General features: G+C 47.7%; 1 protein-coding gene across 3 annotated transcripts in view; it reads left to right on the top strand.

Annotated features, from left to right (window-relative positions):
- The window catches only part of PLCG1 (phospholipase C gamma 1), a 168,049-nt gene that overhangs the window by 50,514 nt on the left and 103,545 nt on the right, over positions 1 to 13,990 (top strand). For all 3 annotated transcript variants that reach the window (XM_029611383.1, XM_029611381.1, XM_029611382.1), the window contains exon 2: positions 13,757 to 13,909. In XM_029611383.1, the coding sequence (XP_029467243.1) occupies positions 13,757 to 13,909 (153 nt within the window). The remainder of the gene's footprint in view (positions 1 to 13,756; positions 13,910 to 13,990) is intronic.

A 13,990-nucleotide genomic window follows, 5' to 3' on the forward strand; every position in this document is an offset into this window, starting at 1 on the left:
AATACCTTAAATTACTTTTATTTTTGAGCCTAGAAAAATCCTTCTGCTGTAAATCAGGCACATGCTGCCTTAATCCTTTCCTCCCCTCCAGTGCTTTCTTCAAATAAGAACTACTGGGGTAATATTCAAACCAGCCCAGAACAATCAAGAAGCAATAACGCACATGAGGACACAGCAATGTGATATTGGAGGAAGGGAACATGATGACAAGAAATAAGGAAATCAAAACCCCTGCCCATTGTGATTCCAGCTCCCAGTAATAAATCATCATAAAAAGCCAAACTTCTCCTTTTTTTTTTTCCTCCAGTTGAAATGGGTGCAGTGATCTCCATTTTGTAACAAGTTTTGTTTGGAGCTACTTGTAAATCAAATCAATTTTATTGCCTGCCTGTTTTTCCTTTAACTGTTCAGGGTGGGGAGCAGCAATAAATCGTGCAATAAGGACACACAGCATGCAAAATATTATAAAACCAGTAACAGTCATAAAGCAAACTAACATAACATTTTTTTTAGCAATTAGAAACACAGATAAAACATCAAAATCACAATACCACCCATTTCAGGCTTTGCCATCTTCAACTTTGCTTGTTACCAGAACATCAGGTAAATCGGACCTGCTTTTGTCTTACTACCAAATTTTGAAACAATTCCCACAGGCACTAAGGTCACAAAGTCAGATGGAGATTCAGGCAGACTAGCCTGAGGTTAGTTACTGTTTCAGTCACAGTTTGGATCAAGAGAGACCATCTCCTCAGGTCTCAAGTATTCAACAAATGGCTCAGAATTTAATTCTAGGGAACCTTATAGATGCATTATCTCAACCCAAATGGGAAATACTTCTTCATATGGAAAGCAGGCAGCAATTTCAGTGACCACTGCAACACAGTAGGAGGCTTATTAGACCTCTCTCTCCATTTCACGGCACAGGGTGAAGACAAGATCTGTTTATTTTCTATAGGATGCAACTATTAAGTGGATGTTAACATAGCAGGCCTTCAGTCAACTATGTGGAAACAGGTTTTTGTTTTGTTTTTTTAATCTGTTTAGCTGTGGTGTTGTACAGCACAGTGCTACACTCTCCAGAAATAAAATTAAAAGGAGGGGGGGGGGGGGGGGGGAAGGTTATTCTGATCTTTAATTTAGGTCCTAGCTCTGTGTTCTTCGCTATCCTCCTATTCCCTGGTGTGGACCATGAATGATCATGGTCCCTGGACTCCTACCTAGAGTGGGGGGGGGGGGGGAGGACAGGCAAACCCTGGAAACACGAGAGGGAATTCCCACTACCTAAGTCTGGGGGAAAGGCATGCACATTCACAAAAATAACCTTTTCTATAGAGTTTGATCTGAGCTTTACTTCTGCAGTAGATTGCTATTTTCATTCTTTCTTTTATCAACAAAAGGCATGATGGTGAAATGTGTGTTCAGGTCCATCCTGCCTTCCTCCACCTTCTGGGGGCAGCTCTTTCTAACCCAGCCTGCAAATAGAACTATAATAAGTGATGATATTCCACATTTCAGAGAGTAGTGATGAAATGATGTCAAAATGCTCCAGGGCTTCAAGAACCCATCTCAAATTGGGGTTCCTTTTTATTGACATAACCTGTCTCCTTTCTGAGTGCATGCCTTGTGTTGTATTCTTTCCTATCCCCTATCAGAGGGGCTCTATTTAATGAACTCACCACTCCATGAAAATATTTGACCTAACTGCAGTAATTGTCATTGTTGCCACTGTTTTGGAAAAGGTTCATTCACAATATTATTGCAAACAATCATTTTCTCCAGGTTTGGATTAAGTGCGCTGTAAGATTGGAGCAGGATTTGAGATTGAATGAGGGAGACCTTTTGGGACATAGGACATGACCGTAGCTATAGACCATATGGCCCATCCACATCTCCTGCTCTGCTTTATAGCATCTTCTTCTCCCTCCAGTACTGTCCTTGTCTCCACCTCTTCCACAGGTGCTTCAATGAAAATAAGTCGAATTAGCTGTTTTTCTTCCATTTGTTCCTTCTCTCTCCTGACGACTTTCCCAGCTTCTCTTAGCTTTTCCGGATATTGTTGCCTGTCTTCCCCTTTCTGTGATCTCTTGTAGTTTGAGTACCGACCCTTTTTCCCCAATATCTTTTCTGCCACTTTAGAGAATCATCATAGCTTCTTTTTTCCCCTCTTACCTTTTCTTTACTTTTCTAACAAAAGATTTGTTGCCCGTTCAAGATCTCCTTTTCGTTTTGCCCATTTCTACTTCCCCCTACTTGATCCCATCCAGTTAATGACGCCTTGAGATGCCCTGCCCCAATCTTAATAAAGTTAGTTTTCCTGAAATCCAAGAAGGAACCTTAGTATTAAGTGATCTCACACTACCCATGCTCTAATACTGAACCATACATCCGATGATCACTGGGTACCAGTGAAACCCCCCACTATGATATCAGAAACACTCTCCCTAAAAAACAAACAAACCTGGAAGCCCTACCTCTCTTGGAAATCTAAACAATACTCCTATCTGGTTTGATAGTTCTGGCTCAGGTGTAGGTAGTACACTTGAGTCTGGACCACCTTTCTCTGGTTTACTCTTGTAATACTGTACTTTTTCCAGCTGGCTCCTATTTATCCTTTACATTTCCAGACTATGTGGGGTTTCGTTCCTTCAGTGATATGCTTTGTACGCTTCACCAATTGCTGTTAGTGTGCTCCTGTGAACCATCATTGTACTCTCAATCAACCATGCTTTGCATTTTTAATTAACCATACGCTGTTCTTTGCTCAGATGGGGAGGGGGGCAGGGGTGATAAAATGAGAAATTCACTCAGATTCAAGATTTCATCATTACTTTGTTTTATGTTTTATTCTGTTGTATGGCTGTTACATGATATTGTCACATTCAAGTGCCCACTGTACCCTCTGTTCTGTATCTTTTGAGTTGATCAATAAAATTTAAATTAGAAAAAAAAAAGAAATAATCTCCCTATTTGAAAGCACCAGGTCCCGTATCCCCTTCTTATTGGTCGGCTGTATTATTAGTTACCAAAACAGTTCTTCCTGCGAATAGTCCAGGATCTTCCTGCATCTAGATAATACTACAGCTGGGATGTCCCACTCAACATCCAGCAGATTGAAATCACCTAGCAATAGCACCTCACCTTTCATAGCAATTTTGTGAATCTCTATCCATTTCTTCTGTCTGCATTGGAGGTCTGTCTATCTTACCTGGTGTGAATGAGGCCTGGGGGAAAAAAGGTGGGCAGGACAATTGACTGGTTAAGATGAAAGTCACCACCTTAGGCAGGAACTTAGGGTGGTTCTCCCTACTCATCCCATCATGAAAGAGAATTTTGTGTAGGGAGGATATGTCACCAATGCCTGAAGCTCGCTGACCCTGCGCACTGAAGTGACCACAACCAAGAAAATGACCTTCCAGGTTAGATACTTCAGATCACTGGAGCACAGTGGCTCGAAAGAGTCTCTCATGAGTCGAGCCAACACCATGTTGAAGTCCAAGGACACAACAGGAGGTCACAGGGGAAGCTTCAGCTGAAGCAGGCCCTGCATGAACCAGCCCACTGTGGGCTGCATGGAAATAGGCGAACCATCAACACCTTGGTGGTAGGCACTCAGGTGGATTCTGAACAAGTTGGTCTTCAGACCAATGTTAGAAAGGTGCAACAAGTATCAAGCAACCTTGGAGTGGGACAAGAGAATAGGTCTATGCCATGACTCTTACACCAGGTGGAAAACCTCTTCCACTTCAGGTTATAAGACTTCTGGTGGAAGGTTTCCTGGAAGCTGCCAGGACCCGAGACACACCTTCTGAGATGTCAAGGGGCTGCAAGACTAGCTTTTCAACATCCAGGCTGACAGAGACAATGCCCTGAAGTTGGGATGGCACAGCCTGCCCTGATCCTGTGAGAGCAGATCATGGGAGGACCCAGACCTGACAGATCCTGCAGGAGCGGGAACCAGACCTGCCTCGGCCAACAAGGGCCAATGAGAATCATAGTTCCCCCGTCCTGCTGGTGCTTCAGGAACGTCTTCATCACTAGAGGACACAGGGGATATACATACAGAAGACCCTGGCCCCAATGGCAGACAAAGGTGTCCGAGGCTGGCTTTCTGTCCCGTCCGTCGTCGTCCCCCCCCCCCCCCCCCCCCGTATAGGGAGCAGAAGTGGCTCACTGTTGCAACCGTCTCTGCCCAACATCTCCACTCCGCCCACCTTACCTCTTTGGCGACTCCCTCTTTGCTTGTTGGATGTTTGGCTGCCGCAGCGTCATCTTGCCGACCTCCTCCGGCATCCCCGGACCGGCTAGACGCTGCACTCCGCCATGTTTCCCAGAAACCTAAGGGCGCGCATGCGACGCGGCCCTGACTCAAGTACCAGCAGTGGTGCGAACCTCAGGGGTGTCCCCTGAGATGACGTCATCATCACCGGATATTTAAAGGTCTCTGAAATCGCTAACTAATTGAGTTAGCAAAGGGAAAGGCTTACCTAGCTTCCTCCAGGTATCGCTGCGGATGGGATTCGCTCTCCACATACCTTGCTACTCTGCCTCCTCGGACTTACCAGGGGTACCCGCTCCTCAGGGTCCTCACTCTCTTTTGCCTTTCAGATCGCAGTCTAGAACCAGTACTCGCTCCTTGAGGGCCCACGTTCTCGGACCTGCTTCTGAATACCACTTCTGCCAGGAAGTCATCGCTGCCTACAACACCAGTGAATTACTATCTTTCTCTCAGAGCTTTCCCTGGAACCAGGTACTTGCTCCTCGAGGGCCTAATCCATTCCAGTTCCTGGGCTGCTTCAAGAGACTATTGTGTGTTACCATCACGGTTCTATTCCTGAACTCTGCATACCCTGCCTACTCCCTATACTTAGTTTCTCTACAGCTGTGCCACCCTGAGATCGCTGTTCCAGTATCTGAGGGACTACAGCCCTGCCAGGCGCTTCCAGCTCACTAATGCCACCTCTGGTGGTTCAATATACTGTTTAATAAAAGAACTAGTGTGTGTGTCTCCAAACTCTGAGCCTGACTGGTGGTCCCTCTCGGGATCTTCCCCCCGGGGGTGTGGTCATCAGCCACCAGCCCAAGGATCCACCCACAACTATCCCAAACAATAACACTCACCTTGTTGCAGGGGGAGGTGAAGAGATCCACATCTGGGATACCCCAGATGTGGAAGATGCAATCCACCACTGCTTGATCCAGGGACCACTCGTGAGGTTGAAAAGCTTGACTCAGCCAATCCGCTGCCACCACATTCTCTGTCCCGGCCAGGTATATGGCCCAGAGCAACATGCCCTGGGGCTGAGCCCAGGACTAAATCAGGACAGCCTCCTGCCACAGGAGCAACAATCCTGTACCTCCCTGCTTGTTGATGTACCACATTGCCACTTGGTTGTCGGTCTGTACCAGGACTGCCTGGTTGGTCAAGCGATCTTGGAACACCCAGAGCGTGTACCTGATCACGTGAAGCTCCAGGAAGTTGCTCTGATATTGTTTTCTTAGCAGACCACAGACCTAGTGTGCGAAGGCCATCTACATGCGCACCCCAACCCAAGGTGGAAGCATCCATGGTAAGCACAACCTGGATCGGGGGGGAGGGGAGAGCTAACAAGTAACCCCCTGGTCCAGATTGGACAGATTCTCTCACTACGATAGGGAAGTCTGGAGAGGTGGCATGATGCAACTGCGCACAGTGAGGTCCTGGGTGGCTTGCTGCCACTGAAAGCGCAGGGTCCACTGAGCTCTCCACATATGTAAGAGAGCCAAAAGAGTAACATGGACAGATGCGGCCATGTGACCCAGTAAGCGAAGCAGAAGTCAGGCTAATACCTGTCTGCTTCAGCAGACTAGACTTGCCAGAGACGCCAGAGCAAGCTCTATCACGAGGAAGAAAAGCCTGAGCCTGGGATGTGTCCAGGCGGGCATCAATAAAGCCCAGCTGAGGCGATGCGATGAGATGGGACTTCGGGTAGTTGATGATAAACTCAAGGGACTCCAGCACCTGAATGGTCAAGCATAGGGAGGGAAGTGCCCCCTTGCAGGTAGTGCACTTAACCAGCCAATCGTCTAAGTAGGGGGAAGACATGCACCCCCAGGCAGCGGAGGTGTGCACCTACTACTTCTTCCAATCATTTGGTGAAGACCCGTGGGGCCAAAGCTAGGCCAAATGGCAACACCTTGTACTGGAAATGGCTGTTGCCCATGTGTCTGGGGATCTTGATGTAAGCTTATGCGTCTCAGGTCGAGGGAGCAAAGCCAGTCCCCTCTTTGCAGGAAGAGAATCAGTGTCCAGCGAGACCATCTTAAACTTTTCTCATCGCAGATATTTGTTCAAGACCCTCAGATCCAAGATGGGATGGAATTCCCCTGTTCTCTTTGGAATCAGGAAATATCGGGTGTAGAATCTCTGCCCCTGCTGACGCAGCAGAATGGGTTCTACTGCTCCAGCCATTACAAGGGTGGAGAGCTCCATCCAGAGAATTTTCTGATTCGGGGACTGGTCCCATGAAGGGCAGGGGGAAGAGTCCATGGGGGCATCTAGTAAGTTTTTAACAGATACCTTCGAATGATGGACTGGACCCACTGGTCCGAGGTGACATGTGGCCAGCGGTCCTGAAAGGATTGTAACTGACTCCCGACCAGGGGTCCTAATGTTGAGGGCACGGTCTCAGGGCTTATACTCCTTTTTAGCCAGTCAAAACCCCATAGTGGGTCTTTGCTGGGGAACCAGCTGAGGTCTGGGGGTCTGCTGCTGTCTAGAGCAACCCCTAGAATCCACTTGCAGCAAACAAACACACAAGGCCAGAGGATAATATTTCCTCTGGCGATAGGACCTCTTGCCTCTCTGAAACAAGGACTTTCGTGGCGGAGGATGAAGGGTCCGATTATACTGGCTGCAAGATGCTAGAGGGTCTCATGGTGATCCTTCAACTGAGCCACAGCAATTCTTACCTTGTCCCCAAACAGGTTCTTTCCAGTACAGGACAGGTCTGTGAGCTTCTCTTGGATCTCCAGCTGGAGATCCAATGCGCGGAGCCATGCCATTCTACGGGCACAGATGCCCACCGCCACCACCCTAGCTGCTGTTTCAAACACATCATAGGTGGAGCACACCTAGTGTTTTCCACACTCCAAGCCTTGTGGGGCAACTGCTAAGAAGGCTTCCTACTGTTGCTGGGGGAGGAGCTCCGTCAACTCTTGAACCTTCATCCAGAGGTTGCGAGTGTATTGGCTCATGTACAGCTGGTAGGAAGCAATCCGGATGATCAGCATGGTGCCCTGGTACACTTAAGGCATCCAGTGCCCGGTGTTCCCGATCTGGAGGCACAGAAGCATGGGTGTGGGAACGCTTGGCCTTCTTAAGGGCAGACTCCACCACTGACTAATGTGGGAGCTGAAGCCTCTCAAACCCCAAGGCCTGCTGTACCACATTCGCCTTCCAGTTCACCAGAGGCACTGAGATGGGTGCCTCTGGTGAACACTAAGGAATAATTCCTTAAAAATATCATGGATGGGGACATCAATGAACTGGAAAACGTCCAGCATCTTGTGACAGGCATCCTCCTTCATAAGGAGCTGGAAAGGAATAGACTCTGCTATAGCCCACACAAAGCCCGCAAAGGTTAGATCCTCCGGTGTGGACAGACGCCTCTCATCTGGAGGAGACTGGTCTGAGGGAAGATCTCCTGAGTTATCTGAAGAAGATTCAGAGGTATCATCCCCCCCCCCCCCCCCAGGTATCATATGGGGCATCCTCCTTGCTGAAGTCCCCTGGCCAAGCCCTTTGGCTTTGGCACTAAAGGCACTGGGGGCACTGATGACATAGAGCACAGAGGTCCCTGAAGAACTGGGGATCGGACTGGGCAAAACTGGGTGTGATACCAGAGTCCCCGATTGTGCCCCTGACCACAATATATCCTACTCCTCAGAGGAACCCACAATGGGGATGTCTCCAGAGGGAGGAGGACCTGGTGGTTGCTGGGGTATCAAGGGACCCCTAAATTCCGGTAGCTGCTGTGTGGGCAAGACGGCCAGGAGGAAGTCTAGGTGCTCCAGCATCGGCACTAACATTGCAGGAGCAGGCTCAGACACTGGAGGAGGCACCAATGGAGCTGGCGGTTCGATCCCTGAAGGGCTTTGAGCACCGCCCGTTGCACCCTGCAGTCCAGCTCCTCCTGAAAATCTGCCAAAGACAGGACAGGGTGAATGGAGGAGGAAGAGGCATCATAGAGCTTCTTCGGAGTCCAGCACTGATAGGGGGGAATGCCTGGGACTCCCGGGCTCAATAGAGATCGATGCCTCCTCTCTGTGGGCATCATGGTAGTCACCAGTGCCAACCCGAGCCCGGTATCGTGCAATGACTGTGACTGACAATGCTTCCGAGATTTCCCACAGTGCTTGGCCCGGTCTTTCCCCAGTGCCAAGGATGGATACTATCCTGATGTCCTGGAACGAGATGACGCTGAGGGCCTATCTCCGGCCCCTCTTTCCTGGGAAGGTCCCGGAGGGGAGTAGACCATGATGGATCCGCATCCATCGGGTTTCTAGATCCAAAGAGCTTCTCCATCTTGTCTAACCGGGCATGATAACCCTTGGCTCATTTGATCGCAAAAACACCCCCGGATGTCATGCGACATCCCCAGGCAGAGGTTACAGATCTCATGCAGATCCATAATGGACATGGTCCATGGGCACGGGGGGTATCTGCGAAACCCCAACGATGCCATGAAAAAGACCTAGTGAGCGGTTGATGACTGGCGGCCACCGAAGAGCAACACTTGGGAATCGACCTCAAAGAACAAAAAATGTACCACGCCGCCCTATAGAAGCACTGATAGGGAAGAAGGGGGACCCAGTGCAGATAAGTCACGAAAAGAACTCTGAAGAGATCAGAACTCCACAACCGCAAGGCGAAAGCTGCATGGAAAAGAAGACTGAATGGGGACCCCACGTGGACGCATGGATAGTGACATGCTGGGCATGCTCAGTGTGCCAGTAGGTTTCTAGGAACTTTCTAGAAACTTTGACAAAAGTTTTCCGTGCTGGGCTCCATCTGATGTGTGAGGACTACCATCCTGCTTGTCCTAGGAGAATACAGTGGTAATTTTCAGCCAAGTCACACCAATCCGTTAACATGGAGCCTTTTTGAACTTGCTGGAGTGGAACATGGAGGTTGCCATGGGGTCCCATCATTGTACTTTTAAATAAACACTGATGGAAGGTGATTTATTACTCTGCTTCTCTCACTCAGTCCCAACTAAGCACAAGAATGCTGTTGTCACTTGGTGCAAGCCACTGACTGACATGGAAGAGTGGCATTAGGAAACTTGAGGATTTTATCTGCTAAGGCACACTTTAAAGACCACTTACTGGAAATATTATTTATAAAAAAAAAAAAAAGGCAGCAAAGGCTCAAATGTATGTATCTGAACCAGTGATGACATTGAGATACTGTAGGGAGCTTAGGACTGAAGCCCTGTTCTATCTAACATAGTCTGTAGTAGAATATAGGCTGACTCAGCTTATGGATCTTGGAGAATTCCCACATTTTTCAGCAAGTGTTATATTAATATTAGATACTCAGTCCATGGAACCCTTCCTTCATGCCACCTTCTTAACTGGTTCCCTAACTCCAACGCAGACTCTGATGCTGCTGGTCTTTCCAGGTCCTGTTTCCTAAGATGGGTCGATGTGGAGAACAGGATCCTGTTGCTTCTTCCGTGTTTTGCAAGTGTTCAGCTCCTGTCCTTGGTGCTAAATTATTTTGTCCATCTGCCCAGCTGGACTGTGGCCATCAGAGGTAATGTGCTGTCACTTATCTGATTTTTAAGGCTGATAATAGAAAATGAAAGCAAAACTCAATATCATGTTAAATTAGATGGCTTGCTGAGAGACACTGCATAGTTTAGGGTCCACTAATACTTTTGAACTTCTAACTTTTGATTAAAATACATTTCCGTATCTCTGAGTTTATCCTCCCTGCTTCCCCCCCCCCCCCCCCAACCCCCAGTTCAGGTTTAGGGAACGCAGATTCAAAAACGAGCTCTCCTGACCCAGTGACTGTGTGTGATCATCTCTGGATGATCTTTTTTAAAGGACTTGGAGGCTTGAAGCCATTGGCATTACAGAGTTGTGCTAATTCAACCAATTTCCTGTGCCTGGTATGTGCTATGCACTTTTCTTTATAATTTAATTATCAAAGCTAAAATTAAAATGTGCTGGCTGTTCTATAGTTTTTCCATTTGGACTGCATGCATGGGCCCACTGCTCTTGTACCTTTGCTGTCTCTGGCACAGGAGCCCTTTTGACTCTGAATTGCGGGGCTGTTGGCAGGTATCTTGCTTGGCCTTTTGGTTGCCTTCCACTTTGCTTATATATATTTTTTTTTATTCCTGTAGGCTGACATTAGGAAGCATCCAAGCTTCAGCCCAGACTGCGCGTTACTTTGTTTTTGGAGGTCTGAGTGCTATAGGTTGACAGAACTAGACAGCCATGTCAGGAGTTTTAGCAAAGATCAAACGCAAGAAGAGAGGAAGCGAGGAGAGAGAGCACAAGGCAGAAAAGTGCTTGAGTTGCAGGAAATGGCTTCTCTGCTGCCTGGTGGAAGGGAAACTGGGGTGAGGGAGGGCGGCAAGCACGGCGGCAGACTCCCACAGGTACCCGGTGTGTGTTTGTGGTTAAGAGCAGGCTCTGCATCGTGCTATGTGCAGGAAGCCCAACATCCTGCCTCCATTTTCAGCAGAATTCTGAGAGACAAGATTATATGAAGGGATGAGTTACGCTGGGTGACTTGTTCCAGGGAAGTCCCCTCTTTCTTGGCTGGAGTGACCTCAGCTATTGTAGTGGAACATATGACACATGGGGTTTTGATACAGCCCAGTCTTGGTCATATCATGTGCCGCGTGTGGATGTGATGCATCAAGGGCACATGATCTCCATAGGATTGTGTAGCAACAGTTATCTTTTAACAATTGTGTGTGTTTGTTGTTTTTTGTTTTGGGGGGGGGGGGAGGTTTGGGATCAGCAGGCTTCTCCCGCCCCTTTGGGCTTCCAGCTCAATCAGAACCAGCCTCTATTGGTGCTAGAGTGCCATGACCTTTGATTTGTAACTACCTGGGGGGCACACAGGGGGGCTCCCTTTATTTTATATGCCCCTTGCAGTGACCATATCTTCCGACTCCTGCCATCATGGGCCCTAAATCCAGGCACAATGTCTGTGACTCCCTCCCCTCTGGGGAATGGAGGCCTGGATTAGGAGTTGAACTCTGCTCTTTAGTATAGCAGTGCCTGCCACTGAGCCAGTCCTACTAGCTGGCTTGGGGTTTTTTGGGGGGTGGTTTTTTTTTGGTTACTGTATTTTTTTTCTTTACAGCAGTGTTCAATACAAAATTTCATTAGTTTTGATTAAGTATGTTAACGAGCTGCCAGATGGTGAAGAAACGTTCTGTCCTGTGCTAACCCAATATAGGGGGGGGAGAGCATTTCTGGGCTTTTTAAAAATGTATTACATATTTGTACTTCCTGGCATGGTACGCTCTATAGTACTGTGTGTACTCGTGCCAGGGGATCCAGCCTCTGGTCCCAGGTGTGTACACAGTGCTGGGTAACATCTCGACCTTTAGCATGCCTTTATGTGGCTGCCCTGTCATTTCTGGCTCTTATCTGGGTCCTTTGACTGCTCCATCCTAATTTTAAAAGCTTTGGTGACTGCAGATACCAGTGGGAATGTAAGCTCAAGATGGGTTAATGGCTGTAATGTGATGTGCAAACAATTTTTGAGGCCCAAACCAAGTGAATTTCAGTCTGATTTTGGATTTGACAGAGTTTGTCCCAGTTCCTCTAGAAAAATGAATCCGTTTTTAAGAGTAGATTTGGGGACAGCTCAAAAGAAATCTTAGTTCCCCAGCTACATATTTCTGAAGATTATCTCCTTTGTAACTCCCTGTTGTGTAGGTTTCTCAACTTAAAAAAAAAAAAAAAAGCCATTTATGTGAGTAAAGTGCACTTACGGATGATTATCCTAAGGACAATTTAATGGCATACATTGCAAGAATTTTCAAAAGCCCACTTTCATGGATCCAGTGCATTTGCATGTGTAAAACCCTATTATACGCATGTAAATCCTTTTTAAAATCAGGCCCAAAATGTGCCTGCACTAAATAAAGCTATAACCAGATGAGACTGCTTCCCACTGCTACACCTGGACCCACAACAAAACCAAACCACACGCTTATATGGGAACACTGATATTTAGCACCTGGATGCACAATAACAACTTGGAAAAAGCCCGTCAGCCTGTAACTTCTGGGAAAATGAATTTAATAGTAGTCATTTAAATAACTTGGTGTGTAGTTCATAGAATACGAAATGGTCTGAGTCTTGTGGTCCTTTGTTTTTCATTTCATTCCCGAGCAGAAAATGAGTGTTTTAGAGAAGACCAAAAGAGCAAAGGCCCGTCCTAGAAGAGGCCACATCTCTCTGCTTAATGTTCCCATTGCGGAGATGCTACCTGCCTGCTCTGTCCTCGCGCGCCACGGGGCCTTACCCTCCCTTGCACTCCTAGACACGCTGACACCTCAAGGCCTGTTTGCTGCCAGCTATGGAGAGTGCAAAGGATTTCCTGGTTTAAGTCGCTCTGTGTTTAAAGTTAGCAGGGGGGACCTTGTTGGCTTCAGCAGAACTTTTGCCTTTGTATGTATTTATTTTCTGGCAGCACCGCTGGGAACGAGCCTGAGTTAGAACTAGGGGGAGGGGTGGGGAAGAGGGAATGTCCTTTTTTTTCCTTCCTGCGCACTGCTAGGGCTCAGCCAGGAGCTTACGTCCATGCCTCTGTGGCAGGGAGCCACGAAAAGGGAGCGTGTGTTTGTGCCGCGGACACAGACGCTGGCCTGTGCGTAGGCTCTGCTGCTTCCAAGACAGAGCGGTGAGGGGCTCTGGCGCCAGGCAGGGAGGGACCGAGGACCATTCCTGGACCAGGGGTGTGACAAGCATTTCTTTGTCTTCCACGCCTGCTCTATCCTGCTCGCACCTCCCGTTATAGTGTTAATAACTGAGACTGGTCTGTACCCGTGTAGCACATTGATGCCTTTCTGCTGTTGTGGTAATCACTCCGCCACTACTGTCATCCAGAAAGTGACTTTTCTAATGTCCTACAGGCATTCTGTAATAATGCTGGGATTGGAACCCGGTGGGCCCCATGACATTGCCTAATATAACATTGGCAGTGGGTTATTGAAAGCTGTGCTGAGGAGGAGAGCTTGTCTGTGTACTCTAGAAATGGCAGGTGAGGGCCATTCCACTCATCTGGTCCTGCAGTCCCTACCTGATCTCCTGCTTTACTCTTTTTCTTCTGTTACCCGAGGATCCTCTGTGCCTGTCCTATCTGTATATGTGTGTGTGTTTGGGTTTTTTTTTTTTTGGGGGGGGGGGGGGTTTAAAGCTCCAGTACCGTTATTGCTCCAACACTATCCCTGGGAACCTGTTCCATGTATCTACCAGCTCTTAACTTTTGCTGGTGAGAGTGACGCTAATAGTTAGGGCTGCGTGTTCTGCCACCCTCCAATGGTTTCTTTCTTAAGGGAAGTACATGCTTTTGGCCGCCCTCTTGAGAACTTTAATAGCTCTAAATCTTTTGCTGTGAAAATTTTTATTTAAAAAAAAAGACATTTTGGCGCAAAATTCAGTTGTCCACCCACCCATTGCACAGTATCTTTCATACTTATCAGTTCTTTGTTTGTTTGGTTTTTTTTTTTCCTAGTCGATATTCGTGAAATTAAAGAAATTCGTCCTGGCAAGCATTCGCGGGATTTTGACCGCTACCAGGAGGACCCGTCCTTCAGGCCGGAGCAGTCGCACTGTTTCGTTGTTCTCTATGGGATGGAGTTCAGGTTGAAGACACTCAGCTTGCAAGGTGAGTCCTGCCTGTTGTCCTGAGAGAGATTTTTGTCAGAGTAATGATCCTCAGAAATGCTTCTTTCTACTCTTCCAAGAT

This window comes from Rhinatrema bivittatum, chromosome 8 (genome assembly GCF_901001135.1).
Source record: "Rhinatrema bivittatum chromosome 8, aRhiBiv1.1, whole genome shotgun sequence".
In the NCBI taxonomy this organism is placed as follows: domain Eukaryota; kingdom Metazoa; phylum Chordata; class Amphibia; order Gymnophiona; family Rhinatrematidae; genus Rhinatrema; species Rhinatrema bivittatum.